General features: G+C 42.8%; 1 protein-coding gene across 1 annotated transcript in view; it reads right to left on the reverse strand.

The window, feature by feature from the left end:
- Nucleotides 1-3,780, reverse strand: part of WDFY2 (WD repeat and FYVE domain containing 2) — a 59,174-nt gene extending 55,394 nt beyond the window's left edge. The window contains exon 1 of the mRNA XM_062514740.1: nt 3,644-3,780. Coding sequence (XP_062370724.1) covers nt 3,644-3,780 — 137 coding nt within the window. The remainder of the gene's footprint in view (nt 1-3,643) is intronic.
- Between the last annotated feature and the right edge of the window lie 18,834 nt (nt 3,781-22,614).

A 22,614-nucleotide genomic window follows, 5' to 3' on the forward strand; every position in this document is an offset into this window, starting at 1 on the left:
AGTTCTTGACTGCAATAGCTACATTTAGAATATCTGCAGCATGGAAGTGAGCACAGAACTGCCACCCACAAGAGGGCACAGACCAGAGTTCAGACCAGGAAAGCTGTTCACACCAGCCTCTGTGAAAGTTTTCCTCACTTACAATCCAACTGGTGGTAAAAAGAGGGCTATTGGCAAAGTGCAGGTTTACCAGGATGACACCCAGCCCCTCCTGCCAGTGAGCTGACACTTGATCAGCACATCAGAGGCCCAGCTAAGTCAGCACTCACAGCACCAGCAGGCTCTTCAGAAACACACAGGTGTGCCAGCACCCAGCAGAACTGCATGCACTGAAAGCTGGGTGAGTCAGTGCACTTGTCCCAGTGTATCCCATGCTCAGGTAAGATTAATGACACTAAATCTTCTCTGGAGCATGGAGTTAGATATGTCTGAACTTGACATGCCAGTGACCTACTTTTCAGACGTGCCCAACATCCACATCTCCCTCTGAAGGCAATAAAAGACAATTTTGAAATGATAGCACATGCTTTTAATACTGAGGAAGCTGACGGCAACTTAGGATCAGCTGTGCACATTAGAAAAATCCCACTCTAGCTTCACAAGAGCATGCAATGCTATGGATCACTCAAGACTCTACATGTTTGGCTATACATGTCTGTTGATTCCATGTGTTTGGTGGCAGGGAAAGAGCATGGATAAAAGCTAGTAACTTCCTAGAGTCATCCTGCATTAGATTTATACATTCCTGGATATCAAATTTTGACAGTACTTCAACTCTCGCCTGTCTAGACAGGTGCATGCTTTTCCTTAGAAGAAAAAAACAAAATATCTTATCCCTCCAGTGTATACCAGCTGTACTGTTGATACAGGCTCAGCCTATTTTGTCCAGATACAGAATCAAAAAACCCACTAACATTAGGACACAATGAACATCACTCAATTACCATGAGTGACCAGGATTCAGAAGAGAAAATCTGTATGCATCATCTGTAGAAATGACACACACTAAAAAGGAACTCCAGCCTTGTTGGGTATACAAAGTTCTGAGAATTTAGGTAAATACGTAAACCCATTCCTCCCCCCTCCCCCCCCCTTCCCCCCCCCCCCCCCCGCTTTGTCTTTCTTTATGAGGAATAACCACACTCTCTATTATTTCATAGTTTTCATTTTATTTCTTAAAATATATGCATGTATGTGCTAAACATGCAGGGCTATATAATCCATGACTATGTCTTCAAGCTACAGCTAGAACCACTTTTGTGTCTTTTAAAACCAGGTTACACCACTGGTGTCATACAAAATTGAGACCAGAGACCAAGCTAGCTCCTGCTTTTAAAGATTTAAGTGTTTAGAGCCACATCACACAGCAAAGGAAACCTTTTCAGCTTTAAAGTGGTACCTAGGTGTTGCATATGCGAAGACTACCAGCAACTTCAGTAATTATGTGTTCAGCCATTCACCAGCAAAACAACTCCTCCTTCACCTACAGATGTCCCAGCCTGAAGCAAATGCTGGAGATGGTAAGTCATTCCAGCTGAAGTTCTCTGCAGAGGTTTCAGAACATTTTTCTCATACAAGTAGTGCATATCAAACTGGGAAATGTAGACAAAATTCACTCATCTGGTTAACAAGTAAAGGGACAGATAACATCTCCATATCCACCCTTTAGAGTTTCCAGGAAGCTCTAAAAGCCCTCCACATTCCAAGGCCATTAAACAACCATGTCAACACAGGCAGGAGAAGGCAGGTCCAGACAGGAAAAAGTGCCATAAGGATCTGATCATAACACACAGGTATTGAAAGTCTGGCAATTATGCTTTCACCCCAGGTAGGCTAAAACCTGCAGGTTAGACTCCCAACCTCCTATTCCTTCCAAGTCAGTTTTAGACTCTTAACCTTTCAGTTACAATAAAAATGCTAATGCCAGCAGAAAATGAAAGACCAACCCATCAACCAACATCTTCATGCCTAAAGAAATAAAAGGCAGGATCATAGTTTGTAGCATGTCAAGGATGCTGCAAACAAGCCCTGCAAGAGGCACATTACCTGGCTAATTCCTTTCAACAGAAAATAGCCTGGGAACCTCCAGACTTTCCTAGTGTGAAACTCCCGGCTCCTTATTGCCTGCTTGTTTCTTGAAGCTGAAATCTCAGCTACTAGTGGAAATAAAGACGTCTCATCAATCTCTTTCCCTACACAGAAATATCAGCCTGGAGCATCAACCTGTTATCAACGACTAAAGCAACTTATTTTCGCTAAGGTGAGGGAAGATCCGAGATTGAGAGAGACATCTTTATGAGAAGAAATAAATTTCAGTAATACTTTCTTACAGGTAAAAACAATTGGCTATGCCTAACAAGTACAATGAACCAAAACAAGCTCAAGCTTTATTCAATGTCACATTAAATAAATAAAAAATGCGAAGACAATAAAATCGTGAGCACCTAATGCAAAACTCTACTTAAAGTTCCTTTGACAGTATACTTGTTTTAAGTAGCTCAACTCCTCTTGCTACCACGCATATGAGAGTTCACTCATCTTTCATCTTAAGTGAACTTAAATGATCTTAAATTTGCACGTATTTGATGGCTGAAAACTAAGTCACAGCGAGGACAAAGGCGAAAGAAAATACTGTTGGTTTTTCAGAAAGTTTGCAGAGACATAAAAGCAGACAACAGGCATACACGAGAAACAGTCCATACAAATACCCGTGTGTATCAAAACATATTGACATGCTGGTCAACAACACGTGTCTTTCAATCTTAGGATACAGGTTACACAGTACTGTTGCAATGAAATGCTGCTTAAAATAACTATTTATTGACACTGCAAGAAAAATAAGCACTTATTTTGAAATAAAATATTTTCAGTATACAATTTTGAAGCTCCAGCTGCAGACTGAATCAGGTTTGAGTTCTTTCAGAAGAGACAGAGTTGCCTCTGGGCAGCCTCAGTCCCCGAGAAGCCCTGCTAAAGGGCCTGAAAGCATTCTCCTTCTTGGCAGCTTTTCAACACGGGATTTAACTCCAAGATCTTATAACTGTTTCATGGTATTTTTAAACAATTACCAAGAAACGTTTGGGGAGAGGAAACAAGAACCAAAACTACTGGTTCAGCCAATGCCACCACAATCTTTAGGCAAGGTCAAAGATCTCCACAGACTCCCCTGGTGATGAAGGGGATCTCAAATCCCATTTTACCCACGCTAAGATCAGTCTCTCAAGTCCCGCAAGTTTCAGCGGTGCCCCAGCCCGGTCACTGTCCTGACACACACAGCGGTGGAGGAGGAGGACAAGGAGGAGGAGTGGGACACTACGCTGGAGCCCGCTGCTCCAGGCTCCTTCCCCTCCAGGACGTGATGTATGTGCCCAAAGCAACGTCCCCATGCTGGACCACCACCACCACCACGAGCGCTTGCCCGGGCTGCGGGTGGCGGAGTCTGCATTCGCACAGGGATGCTGGTGGTCTGCCTCCACCATCCCTCTCCGGCGGGACCCACCACCTCCCGCCGGTGCCGCCGGCGATCGGGGACCAGCAGCCAGGACCCCGCGCCGCGGGCCCAGCACTGCCTCCATCACCGGCAGCAGCGGCGCGGGGCGGCAGACCACCGCCGCGGCCCCGCTGAACACCCGCTCTACGGTACCTGTCTTCGGAGATGCTGATGACCCCGTCCTCCTTGGGCACTATCGCTGCCATGTTCACCACCTCCTGCGAGCCCTCCACTTTGTTGAGCAGGAGGGGCTTGCGAGTCAGCGCCTTGGGCTGGGGCTCCGCCGCCATGGGGCCGGCGGGCACTGCCGCTGCCGCCGGAGGAGGCTACGGCCGGCGGAGGGAGGGAGAGAGGGAGGGAGGCGGCCCGCACTGCCGAGGCGGAGGAGGGACTTGCCAGAGCCGGGCGCTCCCTGGGAAGCAGGAACAGCGCGGCGGCGGCAGCACCGCCCCCGAGCGGGCAGGGCCGGGCCGGGCCGGGCGGGGCGCGGTGCTCGGAGGGGCGGGAAATGGCGGCCGCCCGCCGCCATCTCGCAGAGCCAGGCTACGGAGCCGCGCCTTCGCCAAGGGAAAGCTGCCGTCCGGCGGAGGTATGAGCGCACCTCTCCTGCCAGGGCCGCCCTCCCAGCGCCGCCGGCTCGCCCCAGGGGCAGCCCGGGAAGCGTGTTCCCCTCTGGGCCGTGCCCGAGTATGGGCTGGCGGCACCGTGCGGCTCCCTGCGGTCCGTACCACACCGCTGTGGCCGCCGGGCGACAAGAAAAAAGCCCCACGCGAGTAAAGATTAAACGGAATGTTGCTGCGAAAGTAGCTGCATCGCTCTGTTTCCATTTTCCTATATTCGTTTTGCCTGGGACTGAAGGTAAACATGGGATTTCTGCCGCTGCATGAGGCAGGGATGCTGGCAGGCAGGGCTGCACCGAGGCGCCAGCAGAAATTCTCTTTCAGAAAGCTTATTCCTAAGGGAAACACAGCAGACTTCCAGCAGCTCGTTTTCATCAAGCGCCTTCTTTTCACTCGCTTTTCCTGACAGATTCATTGATCTCCAAGAAAGTCAGATCACTTGCCCAAAGCTCTGTGCTAAAACCAGTGAAAAGGCAGCTTCCTCCTGAGGCATATGCCAAACTTTCATAATCTGTCTCGAAAGATTCTGGAAAATCATGCTCAGTGTCTGAACTGCTGTCCTACATTGCAGAAGTTGTCAGCAGATTGGAAAGCACTATTTCAGCCACATCTTTAAATTTACCCACACTAAGCCAAATGAACAGCAGTTCTTGTAAAAAAAAACCCAAACATTCTGATATGAAAAAATCCAAGATCAGGAGATTAAATTTTTCTCCAGGAGTAGAACACAGCAGTGTCTGCAACAGAAGAAATCCTGATTGCCCACTCACACTTCTCTTGCCTATGTAGTAGACAGAGGCAACAGAGGAAAAATAAAGTCAATTCCTTGTGACAGAAATTAAATTTCACCGTGTTTAGTAATCTCTGTTCTGCTAAACAGTGTCTGTAGGAGTACAGGAAGACATTTAAGCTTTCTCAACTAAACATGACAGGTCCACAAATGTACTGCAGAAGGAAAGGTCTGGTCAGCAGCAGCTGGATTGCATGAAATGAATCTGCAGTCTCAAACTATTTCCCTGAGGCTGTGTGACTGGACTGGTTAATATCTCTTCCTCAGAATTCTTAAAAGGGAGCTACTACTGAAGAGTCAAAGACCTACCTTCTTACTGCTATGGATGATCCTGCAGTCCTAGGCTAGACCTACAGAGAGAAATGCTTGTCTCACTACTTGGTGAGGTGTGAGGTATTCTTTGGAGATTGATAGACTTGTTAGTTCTCTGAATATATCAAAAAATGTCTTTTAAACTGGTCTGGTAAGGTCTACTGACCTTGCAGTAGTTTGCTCTCAAGATTAGGCATTGTGGATCACTGACAGATCAACAGGGGCTGAAAGTATGTTGGAGACAGCAGGCTGCAGGCTCTTGGGAGACCCAGAATACATTTCCCAGAAATGCTTTTAAGGAAGAAAGTAGTTGAGGAAATTAGTGTCTTGACAGCAAAGGTGTGGGTCACAGGACTGGAAGGAGGTCCTACATATCTCCCAAATCAGCTGGATTATCCTCAGTTACCTACTGAAATATCACTCTTCCCTATTAATCTTGTCCATATCCAACTACTCCTTCTTTAAGACACTGTTTGGAGGAAAACACTGAAAGGCAGGCATACGTTTTGGACTGAAGTGAAATAATAATATGATGAAATAAAATATATGCTTTATATAAATGATTGGTTTTTGGAACGAAGTTACTCTTTGGGGAGAAAGGAAGGAGAAAAAAAATAAAAAGACAACACAATGCAGGAAAGATTCCAGAATTCCAGTGGCTATTCAAGATTAAATCCTTGAGGGCTTTAAAATTCTTTTAAAGCTTATCTGTAACGGTGATTTCCTCTGCAAGACCAGGAAGGTACTTGAATAATAGAAAGGTGTCCTGAGGTCTAGTACATCATTTTAGCAGGTGTGCAAACTTGAGGTCAGTGCTCTACTCTCCCTGATGAGATGGGGAAATAGGGTTGGGAAATTATGGCACACAAAAGCAGTTTTGCTATGACTGATGGAAGAAAAAGTAATGTATGGAAACCTGAGAAGATGAGTAGGGAAACAGAGAAGAAATACAAAGATTTCAAAGTGAAGACCTGGATTGCAGGTCCTCTTGCATCCTCATGCATTTAAGCTGACAGGCTTGAAGAGTATTGTGATGATGGAAAAGGCATGGAAATTCCCAACAAGATCTGAGTGTTCTCCCAGGTCTACCACTGTCACACAAAACAATAAAAAACTTTTAATAAACAGTTTTCCTATAATGACAGAAAGTTGGTAATCATGTCTTGTGTGACAGTTCAGACAAAGTTAGAATTGCTGTAGACATCAAGTTTAATGAGAACTTACAGAAGCAAAACTAGGGAACTTTAGAAAAGTGTTTCCTCATATAACTGAAAAGGAAAATCAAGCAAATAAATTTCATAAATACTTCCTAGAATATATTTTTTCATTTTCTGTCATAGCTTTCAGGTCAGATTGCACAGATTAAAAATAGTGCTAGGACTGAAAGCAGGACATCTTAGTATCTGAATCCGAGGCCAAGAAAAGCAAGCTTATTCAGTTATTTTTCTGCATTAAAAATGTTATAGGATTAAGAGTTATGCTGCTCTGATATTTGCTTTTTTTGCAGGAAACTGTAAAAATTATATGATGACATCATCTAAAGGTCCTATTTCTTGTCCAGTAGGTATGTTTGGATAATGTGAGCTTTCTTGGAAGAGTGTATCCACCAATAAGACAGAATGAAAATCAAGCTGAAAAATGCAGCTTACTTTATATCGACAAAATATTACCTCATCTTTGGTTCTTAGCATCATTTTTCTTACTCTGTCCTGGCATGACACCACAGTAAATGAAACATCCATCCCTCTGTTAGTTTTGGCCTGTCTATTCTTGGGGCAGGCTGACTTTTCCTCGTTTGATTGGGGTAGAGCGGAATTAAGTTCCCTGCCTCTAAGCAGCAGTTGTGGCTCATGTTATTCATGTGTAGGGTGAGGACAGGAGACCCCGGGAAGCATCTGTGCTGGTTGGGACTGATGTGTTCACACACAGTGAGGCCTCTTTCCATGCCCTCGTACTGCACCACAGTCTTGGAGGACTTCCTCCAGTTCCTTATCTGCAGTCTTGTTTGGAGTTCATGAGCTGGAGCAAAGCCAACTCCCCATCTTCTCCGGCAATTTGCTTAAAAGCTGCTCTCTGGCTCCATCTTCTGTTTGGTTGGTTGGGCTTGGGATTGTTTTGGTTTTTTTTTTATGTCTTTAATTTTGACATACAGGGGTGAGATCTTCTAAATTTCACATACTAAAGTTGTATTAAAAAGTAGGTAAATCACATCTTGTGACAGTTTAGACAAAGCAGAGAGAAACCCGACCTGCAGATGGAAAGAGTGGCCCAGAGAGGAGAGAGCTGAAAGTTCCCAGCTCTGCTGTCAGCCCTGTGTTTACAGATTCTCCTGTTCTGCCAGGTGGTTACTCCTGTTACAAAACGAGGCGAAATCCTTTGACCAAAAAGCACAGCAACATGTTCTGTTTTGGTGTAATTGTATTTTTCTGGATAATTAGGACCATTACGTGACCTGGCAATGCAAGTGACATCTCAGCTACAACTGTCAAACTCTGGGGCCACTGAGTACGTATAAGACAATTTAATAAACAGATTGGTCTTTTTGTGGATGCTGAAAGAAACAGCCCTTTTACAAAGTGTTCAACAATAATAAGAGTAATAGTAAAAGTCACAAAAATAGGCCTCTAATAAAAAAAACCCCCTGGTTTGTGGTGATTAATTTTTAGGCCCAAACTATTCATACCCTTTTGAGCCATTAAGTAATCTGATTCCAGTTGCCCTCACCCTGCAAAAAGGGAACTAGTGTGGGAGCAAAACAGCACTTTGACTGAATCAGTGCTTAAATTTAAAGTTGCTCTGTTGACAGCAAGCCAGATTTTGGCTTCTGAGGCCTCTTCCTTAATCACCCATGCAAAATCAAAGAACTTGCATACACAAAAGTTAACCACATAAAAAAGGTAAAAAACCATTTGGCAACAAGTAGAGTTGCCTCTCAATAGTAATTGAATACAGTGGTTTACTCTCTCTCATGCTTTTCTTCTCTGCTTGTTTGTAAACAAAATCTTTATCAGCTTTACAATATATGGGATTTACAATTTCTTCTATACCTCCACTTCTATGCAACTGCAAAAATTAATACTTAAAATTCTCTCCTTCTCGTATTTTGTCATCGGTGACAGCCTTCATAAGATAGTTACTGAAAAGTATTTTTAATTTCAGATGCTACATCATTTTTGGAAGACTGTGGGAAACAAATATAGATGAGCTCTTTATATAGGAAGGCAAACTTCATGAAGTACCAAAATGTTCTGTGGAAAATTTGCTTGTACGTCTTGGTTAAAAATATGAAACTTGTTACAAAAATGCACCCTCAGATTTAATCACTGCTCCTTATTTTGCTCCAGGTATTTATCAGTCACACAGTTAATAGCGTACCACCTCTCACATTTCTGTTAATAAGCCCTACATCCTCACTGGGACAGTTTTCTTCTATATTTTATTAGTTTCAATTTATGTGGCCATTGAGAAAATGAGGACCTATTAGAAACAGAGCTTGAATCTGCTCTGGGTTAAAGTTATGGAGAGAAAGATTAGCATTAGAAGATAAACATGGCAGTACCACTATGTAGCACCTTCTCGGGAAAATATATAGTCATTTTTAGCTGCCATGCAAGTGCTGTTGGCTTTGTAACAGACTGTGAACATGTGAGAACAAAAAAAATGATGCTGTGTCAGTGTGTGGGCTGCAAATGAGAACTCCTGGCTCATACATTTTTGCCCCATAAGCAGTTCTGGCATTGTATGCAGTCTTATTGCTGTTTTCTTTTGTCCTCATTGATCCTGCTATAGTATTACTCACATTTTGGGCTCCCAAAAAAAACCCTGTAATTTAATTCATTGTCTTTTTGGTAGAATTTTCTGACCACTAATTCTTCTAAGCTCATTATTCTCATATTTTTCTAGGCCTCAGGACTTAAGACCTGTTTTGTTTTGTTTTTTTTCCCCTAAATCTTCCCTCTGTTATATAGAAGAATCATGAAGTATCATCAGCAAACACAATTTTGTACCCGGAAAATGCATTAAAATCACTCAAGTAACATGCATGGAAAGTAAATAAACTTGTCTTACATGATGCATGAACTATATGAAAGCTTTGAAGTATTTCCTTTTCTTTCATCTGAAGTGTGCAATTAAGAACATATCCAGGGAATAACAAAGAACAACTTCTTATGATAACTTTTGTACATTTGGCTTTTTTTTTTTTTAATTTTTAATTTTTCTCACTTTTGTTACACACGGGTCTAGAGTGGATGTTGTTAGATGGACAAAATGTTTTCAACCATCTGAAACCTCACAAAGTTCAACAAAGCCAAGTGCAAGTTCCTGCACCCAGATCAGTGTATTACCAATACAAGCCAGGGGATGAATAGACTGAGAGCAGCCCTGCAGAGATGATCTTGGCAATACTGGTGAGTGAAAAATTGGATATGACCCAGCAATGTGCACTCACAGCCCAGAAAACCAGTCACACCCTGTGCTGCAACAAGAACAACATGGCCAGCAGGTCCAGGGAGGTGATTCTGCCACTCTACTCTGCCCTTGTGAGACTGCACCTGGAGTGCTACATCCAGCTTTGCCATCCCCAGCACAGAAAGGACACGGGGCCTCTTAAAGCTGGTCCAGAGAAGACCCACAAAAATGGCCAGAGGGCTTGAACACCTCTCCTAAGAGGAAAGGGAGAGAGAGCTGGGGGTTGTTCAGCCTGGAGAAGAGAAGGTGCCAGGGAAATGTTATTGCAGCCTTTCAATATACAAAGGGAGCCTGTAAGAAAGACAGAGAGACTTTTTACCAAGGCTTGTGGGGGCAGGACAAGTGGCAAGGGTTTTAAAACGAAGGAAGGTAGGTTTATATTAGGGATAAGAAGAAACTTCTTGCAAGGAAGGTGGTGAGACACTAATATGTTGTTCATAGAAGCTGGGGGATGCTCCATTCCTGGAAGTGTTTAAGGACAGGTTGGACAGGGCTCTGAGAAACCTGATGTAGTGGAAGGTGTCCCTGCCCATGGCAGGTGGGGTGGAACTCAGTAATCTTTAAGGACCCTTCAAACCCAAACCTGTGGTTCTATGATCTGAGTATACAAAGAGAAAAACAAGAAAACTACTATTAAAATATAAACTATTATTAAAAATATAAAAATGTTGCTTCTTAATGTTGCAAGTACCTTTGAAGAAGGAATCAAGGAATAACTTTAAAAATACAAAAAGTCTCATAAACTTATGGCCAAAAGATCTTAGCAATGCTAGTGCTAACAAAGCTCTGGCATAATTTTAATAAATACTTTTCAATAGAAAGTTTTTGGACCTGTGTAGTTTTCTTGCAGTCAAGCCATTTTCATGCCTTACTGCAATTGCATGCAAAGCTCCCTATTATACAAACTAAGCATGAGTCCTTAAAAAATAGGTAGAACCCTCGCTAAACTGCCAGTTTTGTCAACTCAAACCTGATTGACAAAAGATTGCTTTAAAAGCTTGTGGTTCCTAAAGCAGGGCAGCTGAACTCATCCCTCCTGTAAAAAATTACTTCTGCAAAGAAGTCCCAAGAAACAGCTTGAGAGCAAAATTGCAGGAGTTTCATTGTATACAGGGACTTATGACTCACTGCTGCAGGGCTGTTTAGAGTTAATAAAGAATCCCAGATTGTCTAATCAAACTTTCGCCTGTCTTATGCTGGGCCAACATTATGTGCCACCTTCTCTTTAGCAGGCAAGTCACCATTTCTGGCCATCACTGTGGTAAGAGGTTCTTCAGTGTGTGAGCACATAGAGACATGCCAGTAATGCCACATTTAGATGGGCACTGTCACAGATGTGTTGTAGAGCATTTGCTTCTGATTACCTCATGGCCACTCCTGATAATTTTTATTCTAGATAGATTGCAGCCAGAATGTCTGATTGCTTTGAACATCTTGCACTGCAGTAGGCCCATATGTTTATCATCATAATCTACAGAGTGCCCTTTGATTTGGAAGAGAGAACCATATCTGAGTCAAGTTTAGCTGCTTTAGGAATACTTCCTTTGGGACAAGAGTGGGTGTAAAAGCACTGGCCCACTATAGGACATCCACCAAATATGAAAATTCATGAAAGTGGGAGAAATACTCTTTTTTGTAAAATAGGAAATGCTCTAGAGACAAGAGGCCACTTGTGTTTGGAAGGCAAAACCAATTATTCAGTCATGTCCTCATCTGTAACTCAGTGACCTCCTTGTATAAAAATATCATCTGACAAGATAGGAGAAATACTTCTGTGAAGACTGAGGAGCTGACGAGTGTACAGCTTGTGCCTCTGAAAGTACACGAGGAAACTCCAAATGGGAAAACAAAGAAAACCTATGAGTCAGTCCAGCTGGGAGAGAGGAGAAATAAAAGTTACACTCTCAGACGTTTTCATTAGCCCCTGAAATTCAGGCTAACTAGCCCCAGAAAAGCCTCTGTACTGTATGCTTAATATGAGCATGGGACAATTTTCACTCAGAGGCTCTAAAACAGGTACTGGTATCAAAAGATAAAGGTGCTCAACAGACTCCTTAGGAGGCCAAGAGATGCTTTTGAAATCAAAAGAACTTGTCTGCCATGTTAGATCAGTTCTCAGTAACAGGAGGGGGCTAGAGCAATACTTATTTGCCAGTGAACCATGACAAGAAACAATAAGAATTGTCCATGTCTCCCAAAGTGTCCAAGTGAGAAGACATTGGAGAAAGGGACAGGTAGTAATTAAGAACATGTAAAGACCCTTTAAACTGAACTGAATGAGTGTTGGAAACAGGTTTCTCTATCTGAAGAAAACCAAAAGTAGATATGCATGTAGACGCATACTTAAATTAAACAAACAAACATCCTCAAACTTCCCCCACCAAAAAAACCAAACAGAAAACCAAACTAACAAAAAAACATCAAAAAGCCAACCAACTAAAAAAAAAACAAAAAACACCCAAAAAATGCTCACCAAACTGAAAAATAAACCTTTTGCCAAAACTAGAGAGACCAAGACCAAAACTGTAGCAAGAAATTCAGGTACCTGCTCCAGCTCTCTAGCTCATAAAACACACCAGACATTTTTCTTTGAGTTCTGAGGCTGAACTGTGTGTCCCAACTTACATTGCAGAATTACATTTTCTTCTTCTCCTGAAAGTGATGATGTAAAATTGCTTTTGAGGAAATGACTCCTACTCCATGCTGTCCTCCAAGCCAGATGCATGTACCATCTGAGAAGTTGCCAGGAGTTTCATGCCAAAATTGCCAAGTAATCTGCCTATACTTCAATTGCAGGAGCTCTGCATAGAATGCAAGAGCATTGGCTTCTGAATCTCACCAGTGTAAATCCAGCTGATGAAAATTTCTTCAGGGTTCTGGTACCTTCCAATCCAGCAGTTTGGCCACAACAATGCTTCTACCCTTCCACTGCAGAAGCAAGTACTAGTGAGGCATCTAGCAAACTTCCTGGCACTTCAGGAGCTATGTGGTGAGAGTCCCAGGCAGCTGCCAGGACTTTGACTGCTAGAGAAGCACTTGCACGCAGGCAGCCTAATTTCTCTCCTTCACAGTGGCACACATTGAAATACAAACCATCGTCTCAAGCACTTCACTGTGCAGATTTATATTCTAGGGACTTCAGCACCTGGCTCGCAGAATATCTCCACAGGGATGTCTGACTGGACCTGTATCAATCAACATTCAATTCCTTGACTCCCTCCTCTGGGAGATGAGTGCCAGATGTTAGGGACTCTCTTACCTCCTCTTTGATACAATCCTGCCTGACAATTTTCCTCTCATAAGTGCCAATAACCTAATAGAAAATAAAACTATCCAGAAGAGAAACTAGGACAACTTTCCTGTGCAGGGATGGACTAAAACCTGATCTGAATGGGGAAGAGGAAAGAAGGAATGGCTGTGTAGCTGCAGCATGATTTCATACTGTGAACACATCACTCTAGTGTCTTCAAATCCTCTGCTAAGACTACATTTGGCATACTACATGTAACAGTCAAAAATGCTTTGCTACCATAGACCTTTCTAGGTGTCTGCCCTTTCCCCAACTTAAAGGTGTGCAAGTCAGGTGAATTCTGATTGTATTGTATTTAAGGGAGTGCTTTTTCTCTGAAAATATATTTTCATTAATTTCAGGGGTTTTCATTCATATCCTTTCATTTTGGCCAAGGAAAAATATGGAGCCATTGCATCTGTGCATTGCATGTACACATACATGAACAAAGACTTAGAAGAAAATGAGGGGAAAATACCCCTCCTGACCAGGCATAACAATTCTGAAAATACAATTTATACCCATTTTAAGCTTTTGTTTTATAATAAGAGATGCCATGCTGCTCAAGTGCTGTCTTGTAGCGGAATAGATTAAAAATTCTTGGACCATCAGTAGCAAGAAATCACAGGGCTGTACTTGCAGAGGTCATTAACTGTCCAGACATCTGTTGGGTTACAAATTCTGCCAAACATAGATCATGAAGCGGTTCTTGAATTATGCAGAGGATAATTTCACAATCCAGAAAAGAGAGAACTCAAGCAGAGAAAGAGCTGTGTAAGACTTTCTTATTGCCAGTTGGGAAGGAATTCACTACAGTGTCAGAATTACAGGAAAGTCTGATGCTAGTGGCAGTGGTCTTCAGCATTGCTAGCACTGCAATAAGGAACAGATTTAGATGATGGTGGCAATTACAGTTATATACTCCACAAAGTAATTGACATTATAGTAAAATTGGCCGTATTAATTAGAGAGACACTGTGACAAAAGTAAAAACTCCAAATGTCTCAGTGAAAACTACTGTAAAGCATACTAACACAAAAGTAATAGATTTCAGTATAATAAAAGGGAATTAGGAAACAATGAGCAGATGCAGAAAAAGAAAAATTGGTGCTTAGGTAGAAACAGTTTGGAGCATTCTAAACAATGTATAAATTAAAGCATAATAGACTAATTCCCCTTGAAAAAGGAATACTGTCATATTTTTCATGAATTAACTGCAATAGCCAGTTGGTAAAGGATCACAAATGAGTCCAATTATGCCACACTGGACTATAATTGGGTTAAAGGGCTGTCATTTACCTCTGAAATGAGAGTTCAGATGATATCTGTCAACCTTTGGAATCAGGAGTTATTCTGGCATCAGGACTTACTTATTAGCTGCTGCAGAAGTCCAGGACACAGTAAAGCCAGTCATTGAAAGAACAAAGAGTGAAAACACTCATCAGAGCAAATTAGTAGTTTTGTCTTTTTTTCCCTTGGCCAGCTGAGGAGAGCTGTATCTAAGTAGATAAGCCATATCTAAGCAGAAGTGTCAAGAAGAACATATTGTAACTTTTCCTGAAAGAGAAGATTAAAAGGACCTGAAATGGAAGACATGAAGAAAAATAAGAATTGATAAAGGAATATAAAATTTTTTAAAAAAGAAACAACCTGTAAACCCTGAAAGGTAATGGAATGGATATAACAGTTAAAAGGCTGTTTTTGTCACCTTTGCATTATTTTCATTCTTTGACACCCCAGTTATATAAATCACTGCTAGCTTTATTCACAAGTCACACAAACCAAAAAACAGAAATGCATACATCAGTATCAAGTTTGTAAGAAAACAACTAACAGAAAATAGAAATACTTTAAAAGAGGAAAAGACTAGGAAAAACTCAGGAGAATGTTCGACTACTCACACAACTGGTATACACACACACTCTGTCAAACCTGGAAAAGCACACACTTACCATCAACATGAATTATGGGATGGGCTTTCTTGGGACTTTTTATTTTGGCCCCATGTTAGGAAAATAACCATAAATGGTATGTTGCCTTAAAAATGGCTTACCAACAGGAAAATATTAGAACTGATCCTGAAATGTTCAAGGCTTTCCGATTGCAACATCATGAAATAGAAAGCCATCTCCAACAACAAAAGAACTCATCACTGACAAAAATAGCACTGCTGGTGAAGACTGTTGTTATGAAAAAAGGTTACACTTGTAATTCAGGGTTTCCTATAAGCTGGTCTCAAGTCAAATCTAAAATTTTCCTAATGAGAAATGCTTTTGTAGTCTCTAACTCAGTAAGAATCATTCTTTTGCAATTTTCAAAGCTGTGTTTTAAGTGTCCTTCCTTCTCATTTGAAATATTTATAAAACAAGACACTATTTTTCTGCAAATTGGTGCAGGACAGATTTGCCCACTGTGGCACCCACTAAAGATTTCTATGACAAATAGGCCTTATATCAGGCCTTCAATGGGAGCATAAAAGTAGAGAAGAAAAAAAAAATCCTCTCACTTCATTTTAATTGCATCTTTTGAATTACATGCTCAGCAACAGTCCAAAACACCTTGACATAGGTCCTTGAAGGCATGAAATACAGATTATATATTTCCTCTCTGGCTTTATAGGGTTAATTGTTTCCTGGAAGACCTATGTCTGTGCTTTATAGATGGCTTTTGTAAAGATTTCCGATTAGCTACTAGTTGAGATTTGATTAAGTTTTCATTAACTGCTAAGTGGAAAAAGATCAACTGGTCCATGATCCATTCAACATCAGCCATCAGCCAGCTGCTTTGTAGGAGCAACAAAGTGCATCTTTATTCTACAGTGTATTTTGATTTTGGTCTAAAGATAGCAATGCATAATAATCACATTCAGAGTAAAAGTTGGACAAAAAAACTCTACAGTGAGGCAGTATTGTGAAGAAAGAACTCCCAGCTTGCAAATACCACATGCAGGTGTGATACCTCAGTGGGAAACAGCTTATGGATGAATGAATAATTCTGTGTGTTTACCAAGACTATACATTTGCATTACATTTGCCATTAAAAAACCCCAAACCAAACAAACCACAAACAAAAGAAACCCCAACTCATTGCTTTGCCTCCCTGGGAAGTGCTTGTAGGCTACATTTTATCTGTAAGTGCTTTATAATCCAAGCTGACTGCAGTTGAAATTGGTGTCCCTTAGCTGCTTGATTAGTTAGATAAATTCGGCATGCTCGTGTCTGGGATCCATGGTAATGGAGTTATGTTGCTATGCTATGAAATGTGCAGGAAGGTCCAGCACTTCAGGAAGGATATGATTGCCAGGGCTAATGAAACTTGGTAGTAGTACAGGCAAGAAGGAATGCTTGGAGGAATGAACAAAAGCAATCACTGAACAGTGACAGGGGATTGCTCAAGTCAGCAGGTACAGGCAAGGCATAGATGCCCAGAAGGGTTTCCCTTGGAGAGCTGTAGCAACCACCCCAAAGATCATTTAAAAGTAGTGTTGTGGAAGAAAAGTATCATAGTTCTGTTCCCGTCATCAGGAGGAAAGCCTGCATGGCAACATTTTTACAGGTATTTGTGTGGAGGATGCATAAACCCCCAAAACCAGAGCAGATTGCTACAAATGATCTTTCTCAGACTTTCAATAGACCTAACTATGATCTGTGGCCATTCTGGCAAGAGAGTATCTTTTTTGCCCTGACATAACAAGCAAAAGTCTCCTCAAACCTGTTGGTGTAGTGAATGCAGAAGACTTCTCCTGTGTTCATGATCTGGGGGACTGGTAAGTCTGTACTGATATTTTCCTGGGCATTCTGATAGTATCAGTAATTGAATGAGTTGAAGCATCTCAAGGATGGAAAATGAGAGGGGAGAGAAGGAAGGAAGGAAAGAATGGGAAGGAAGGGAGGAAGGGAAAGGGAAAGGGAAAGGGAAAGGGAAAGGGAAAGGGAAAGCAAAGCAAAGCAAAGCAAAGCAAAGCAAAGCAAAGCAAAGCAAAGCAAAGCAAAGCAAAGCAAAGCAAAGGAAAGGAAAGGAAAGGAAAGGAAAGGAAAGGAAAGGAAAGGAAAGGAAAGGAAAGGAAAGGAAAGGAAAGGAAAGGAAAGGAAAGGAAAGGAAAGGAAAGGAAAGGAAAGGAAAGGAAAGGAAAGGAAAGGAAAGGAAAGGAAAGGAAAGGAAAGGAAAGGAAAGGAAAGGAAAGGAAAGGAAAGGAAAGGAAAGGAAAGGAAAGGAAAGGAAAGGAAAGGAAAGGAAAGGAAAGGAAAGGAAAGGAAAGGAAAGGAAAGGAAAGGAAAGGAAAGGAAAGGAAAGGAAAGGAAAGGAAAGGAGGAAGGAAAGGAGGAAGGAAGGAAGATCTTATTGTATGCTAGATGGTGTTTATGCCAGAGGGTATTTTCTGTTCCCTTTGGATCTCAATGCACTAGCTTAGATACTCAGGACATGGAAGGCCCAGAGCTGAGACAGGGTTTTGCTCTTGACCAGAACCCTAAGTGAAAGGAGCAATGTAACACATCAGGAATGATAAATAAGAACTGTAAATCTATTTGAATTCTCATGTGTGCTACCTTACTGCAACTGTAATTTTGAAAAGTTTAAGTAGATTTTTCCATACTATATTTACTACTCCTCCATGATACCAAATAGGAGAGGTTTTGCTCTGTTAAATACTGTTAAATACATATGAAGACAGTGCATAGTCTAGACCTTTCAATCGATGACCAGTAATAGTAGCAATGACAAGTAATAGTAAAGAAAAAGCATGTAGCTAACACAGTTCACTTAATGACAAAAGCTTCCTTATCTTCTATTCAGGTGCTTTGCAAACTCTCCATCATTAACTGACTGAATTCTGCTGTCACAGCAATCAGGTTTTTTCTCTGAAAATAATCTCACTGTGAACTTCCATCATAACTTCATTTGGAAGTACTTAAGTACTTCACAAATACTCATGAACTCAAGTCTCCCAGTACCCACATTCAGTCTGCACAGTTAGAAAACAAGCTCTATCAAACTCCTGATGTACCCATTTCCTTGCATTCCCAGATTAACTGTTCTTCACAGGGGTTCCAACTCCCAAGCTGGGAAACAGCAAGGGATTTGGATGACTGGAGGGGTGGTGGGGAATACAAAAAATCCCTAGGAAGCTTCAAAGCCTATCCTCTGGGTTTCCTAATGGATGGACAATGAAAAAGAGGCTGTCTTTGAAGATGGGCCAAGAGAAGCCAGAATGGCACTTCTTTTAGAGGTCATTGTTCTGCAGAGAGATGTAGTTTCACTGTGTTCTGGTGCAAGGGAACCCAAAGTACAGGCTTCTAAAAGGTGCTAGTTTCAAAGGGAGGCAGCCGCCGCTGCAATCTTGGAAAAATAGGCATCCTCATTCAAGTCCTAGAATACACATAAAAAAAGTTTTCTGTTTACCTAGGCTGCCTGAAGTATAAGATTAAATGAGTTTATCTTTGGTAAGAATTTCAGGAAGAGGAAAAAAAAATTACCTTCAAATCCTGCTGCATTGAAACTATTAAAAATAAACCCAACAGGACAAACCAAAACCCCTCCACAATATATGCTGCCATGTATGCAAGACAAGTAAACAGTAAAATTTTATTTGTAGCAAAAAGCAAGTGAGATGAATGCACAGAACATGTCTAAAGGAAGACAAAGGAAAAGAGGATACAAGTATTAAAAGATAAATTGAAACTCAGAATGCTGTATAAAGAGATATGTTTTAATGATATGAAGTATAATTAAATTAGGGAATGGAAAACGTTACTGTTAAATGGGGGGGAAAGCACTTAATAATGACAATCTAAAAGGCTACAGAACTCCATTCTAAAGGAAGCTTGGAAAAATTTCCCTGTTATCATTAGGACCTGAACTAAGATGTGGAAATTTTCTTTGTGAAAATAATTCCATATTGAGGAGAAAGACAATTAAAAAGTTTATTGACTTAGCATTCAAAAGTAAAGTAAATATGCACCTTCAATACGACCTTATTTGTCCACAGATGGACAACATCTATTCTCTGAAGATAAGAAAACAAATATTCTTAGGCATACATATACATTCATGCTTCCTCATGGATGTACAAGAAATACAAACCTGTATGAAAGCAGGTGGAATGTTTTGCATCATGAGGACAGCCGGAAGAGAGATTCATCCAGCCAGAAGCTTGCTGAAATCATCCATCTTAACTCAGGAGAAAAGGCAGAACTAGCTCATTTGGGCTGTGCATGGGGTGTCACTTTGCCTACAATATTAAAGGAAGATTTATCTGTTTTTGGTGGCAGCCTCAGTCTCTCTCCCTGCTCAACTGTGTCAGCTCTGCCAGTAATAAGCATAAGCACTAATATCACTGGGGTTTGTTCCTTTGCAGCCAGTCTCCCACACAGATTTATAAATGCGACTCTGATGGCAGTACCAGCCATTATGACTCTCACATCAAGAGGCTGATGCACACTTATGGCTTGGGCTGATTACTTGTCTTTGAAAGAATCTTTCTCAATATTAGTCAAATTGGCCTGCTCCCAGCAGCAAAGTACTCATACCTACCACACACACCCAGCCGTGATTCTGCCCTATAGCAGATCTAATATGGATCTCATATAAAATGCATAGGATTGAGAAGGATTGAATGCTCCAAATGGCCTCAAAGATAATAGCAAAAAGCATACAGAGTAAATTAGCTTCCTTGTATAAGTCTCATTGGAACAGTGTATAAGTTTTGTCTGTGGGATTCTTCCATCGGTGATAATTAATTACCAGTGCTGAGGGAACTAGGGGTAGAGTGTGGCCAGCTGCTTCAGTCTCACCTTCCTTTTGCAAGACAGTTACAGCATGCCTACAGCTTGCAATTTTCAAAGTTGATTCACAATCCATGCTGGTTTTTAACTGATTCTACCACCATGAATGAACATGGCTTTTTCCCTGATCTCTTTTCATTTACTGGCAACAAAACATAAAAATTCCAAATGGCCTTCCAGGATTTATGCAGTCTTCATGGCCCAGGCTGCCTTTCACCATTATATTTTTTTTTTGGTATGGCAAGGACTCTAAAATGCCTCTTTTCTGGCACTTTGAAGAAGGAAGCACTCCAGAAATTTCCCATTTTTCAGATGTTCCCCAAAAAGATGCATGATGTTTAACACATAAAAGTGATGACAGTTTTATTAGGATGGTCAATGAAATATCAGCAACACACAAACAAATAAAATATGGCATGTCTGAACAATGTGCCTATCTCTGAAATTTAAAAGGAAGCCAGTTAAAGGCTTCATCATACACTCAGTTGATGTTACTCCCAAATGTAATTACTAATCCCAAGGCATGACTTGCTAAAGCAGCACCACAGCCTACAACTTGAATCTCCCCAACTTAGGGAGACAACTACAATTCTTCCAGCAGCCACTCTCACTGACCTTAGGAGCTGCAGAAGATACCTTTAGCTTTCTTTGGGGACCTGAGGGGACATAAGGTGTCCCAAAATACCTCTGTGAAGAGAAAATGACCGTGAACCAAGCCTCTCTGCTAGTCTGAATGCTTTACTGTGAAACAGGGACTGGCAGGCAGCTGGATTCCAGGGTAACCCAGCAATGTGACCTCTGTGGCACTTGCTGGTTTTATCCCTCTGACAGGTGGGATTCAGATTAAACAGTAGAACCTGTCACTGAACAGCCTTGCTGCAGGTTATGAGACCAAGCATCACTGCTAGAACTCTAATACTGAAGTGGAAAGATACAAGCCGCTCAAGTGCCACTGGGTGCAAGTGAGCTTGGCCACTTTCACCACCAGCAGCACAATCCAGAGTGAGAAATAATCATAGTAAAAGAAGTTACTTCGAAAGTTGCTGCATTTTGGTCTGCACCAACTCAAAAAATCCCTTCTCAGCTCCCACAGGGTCCTTAAGATTGGAGATACTTTAATGGCCTTGAATGATAAACTGGGCTGAAAGAATGTGTCCTTGATTTCACCCCAAAGCCTAAGAAAAGATGGCATAGGTCACAGGTAGAGCATGAACAGAAAAGCAAAAATAAGCTGCTCAAAGGCATAAGAATGCATACCAATTTGCAATGGAAATGTGATTCTACCCCTCTCTCTTCCTAGAAATGCTAGCCTTCCATTAGTCTTAAAAAAAATAAAAAAAAATAAATAAAAAAGCCCAACCAAGGTCTTGCCTAACAAGACACAAATCTTGCCTGGAAGACCAAGATGAATCAAGCCAGAACACTGCCAATTTTATCTTGGGAGAAGGAAGGAACACAGCGGCTTTAAACCTTCCTGAGTAGTAGCTGTGGGAGCACATCAGCAGGATCAGGGAGAAAAAAAAATCTGCAAGATAGAAAGCAGAGCATTCTCCTGTACAGATTATGCTAAGAAATGGCTCTGGAGTTACTGCTCAAAGGCTGTGAGCACAAACAGCAGACTCAATTGCTGGCGAAAAAAAAAAATCCCAAACCCTAACAAATCGCCAAGACCCTGACAACAGAGATCTTTGTCATTAATTTGTTAGGAACACTCCATAATTAGAAGATTTATAAGAAGTAAATTTGGAGTGTCTTAGCATAGATGAAAGAAACCTTAGTGTCAATCACTGCTCATATGGAAGGAAAAAGGTCACAGCTAAGGCTAGCCAATTTTCTTTTTCCTAAGGGTCGAGTGAAAGGCCAGACCATGTCTCTGGGAATTCATCACCAAAATGGTACCGGACCGTCTTCTCCATCCTAAACTCAGCGGACACGACAGGCGATCCCTGTGCTGCCTGCCGGGAGCCGAAGTTCCCTTGAGGAGCGAACCCCCCGCTCCCTCGGCACCGGGGCTCGCGGGGCTCTCCGCACACTCCCCGGGCCGGAGGGGCTGCGCTGGTACCTGGCTGCAGCACAGCTCGCCCAGAGCCCCTAAAGCACTCCCCTGGTCCCGGCCAGGGCACAGGATCCGCTGCAGGCATCTCCCCGCAGCCTCAAGGAGAGCGGCGGCGCCCGGAGACGGGGCGGGAGTAGCGCCCGCCCTCTTCCCTCCCTCCTTCCTTCCCGCCCCCGTGACTCACCCACCTCTCCCGGCGGCGACAAGCCGCCAGCGCCGGAGTTACCGCCCCGGCCCGGCGCTCCCCGGGGGCCACCCCCCCGCCCTCTCCGAGCGGGCGGCTCGGGCAGCGTTCTACCCCCGAGGAACGCCTCACCGCGCAGCCCTCGAAATAGCTCAGCGAGAGGGGCGGCGGCGATAGATCCCTCTCCCCGTCCATCCCTCCCGCGCTCCCCCTCCGCATCCCCGGCGCCTGGAGCGCATCCACGGGACCCGTCCAAGCGAGCACCGGCGCTCCCCGCCCGGCCCCGTGTCCCCCGGCCGGCCGCCCCCCCGCCCGCGGCTGCGCCTGCGCGCCCCCGGCGCCCGCCCCGTGATTTGAATATGCTAATGAGCGGCTACCGGGGTCCTATGGTGGAGCCGGGAGGCAGTCACGTGGGACAGGGACGTGTCCTTGAGGGGCGGGGCCGACCTACCCAGGCTACCTTAAAAGCGGGCGGCGAGCGAGGAAGCGCCTCAGTCAGAGCGAGAAAGTGCCGGGGTGGTGGGGCTGCTGCTGCTCCGCCTGAAACTTCTGAGTAACATCAACAGGGGGAGGGGAGGGCGGGCGGCGGAGGAGGAAGGTGGTGGTGGGGGGAAGGTTAGC

Source organism: Cinclus cinclus, chromosome 2 (genome assembly GCF_963662255.1).
Source record: "Cinclus cinclus chromosome 2, bCinCin1.1, whole genome shotgun sequence".
Classification (NCBI taxonomy): Eukaryota; Metazoa; Chordata; class Aves; order Passeriformes; family Cinclidae; genus Cinclus; species Cinclus cinclus.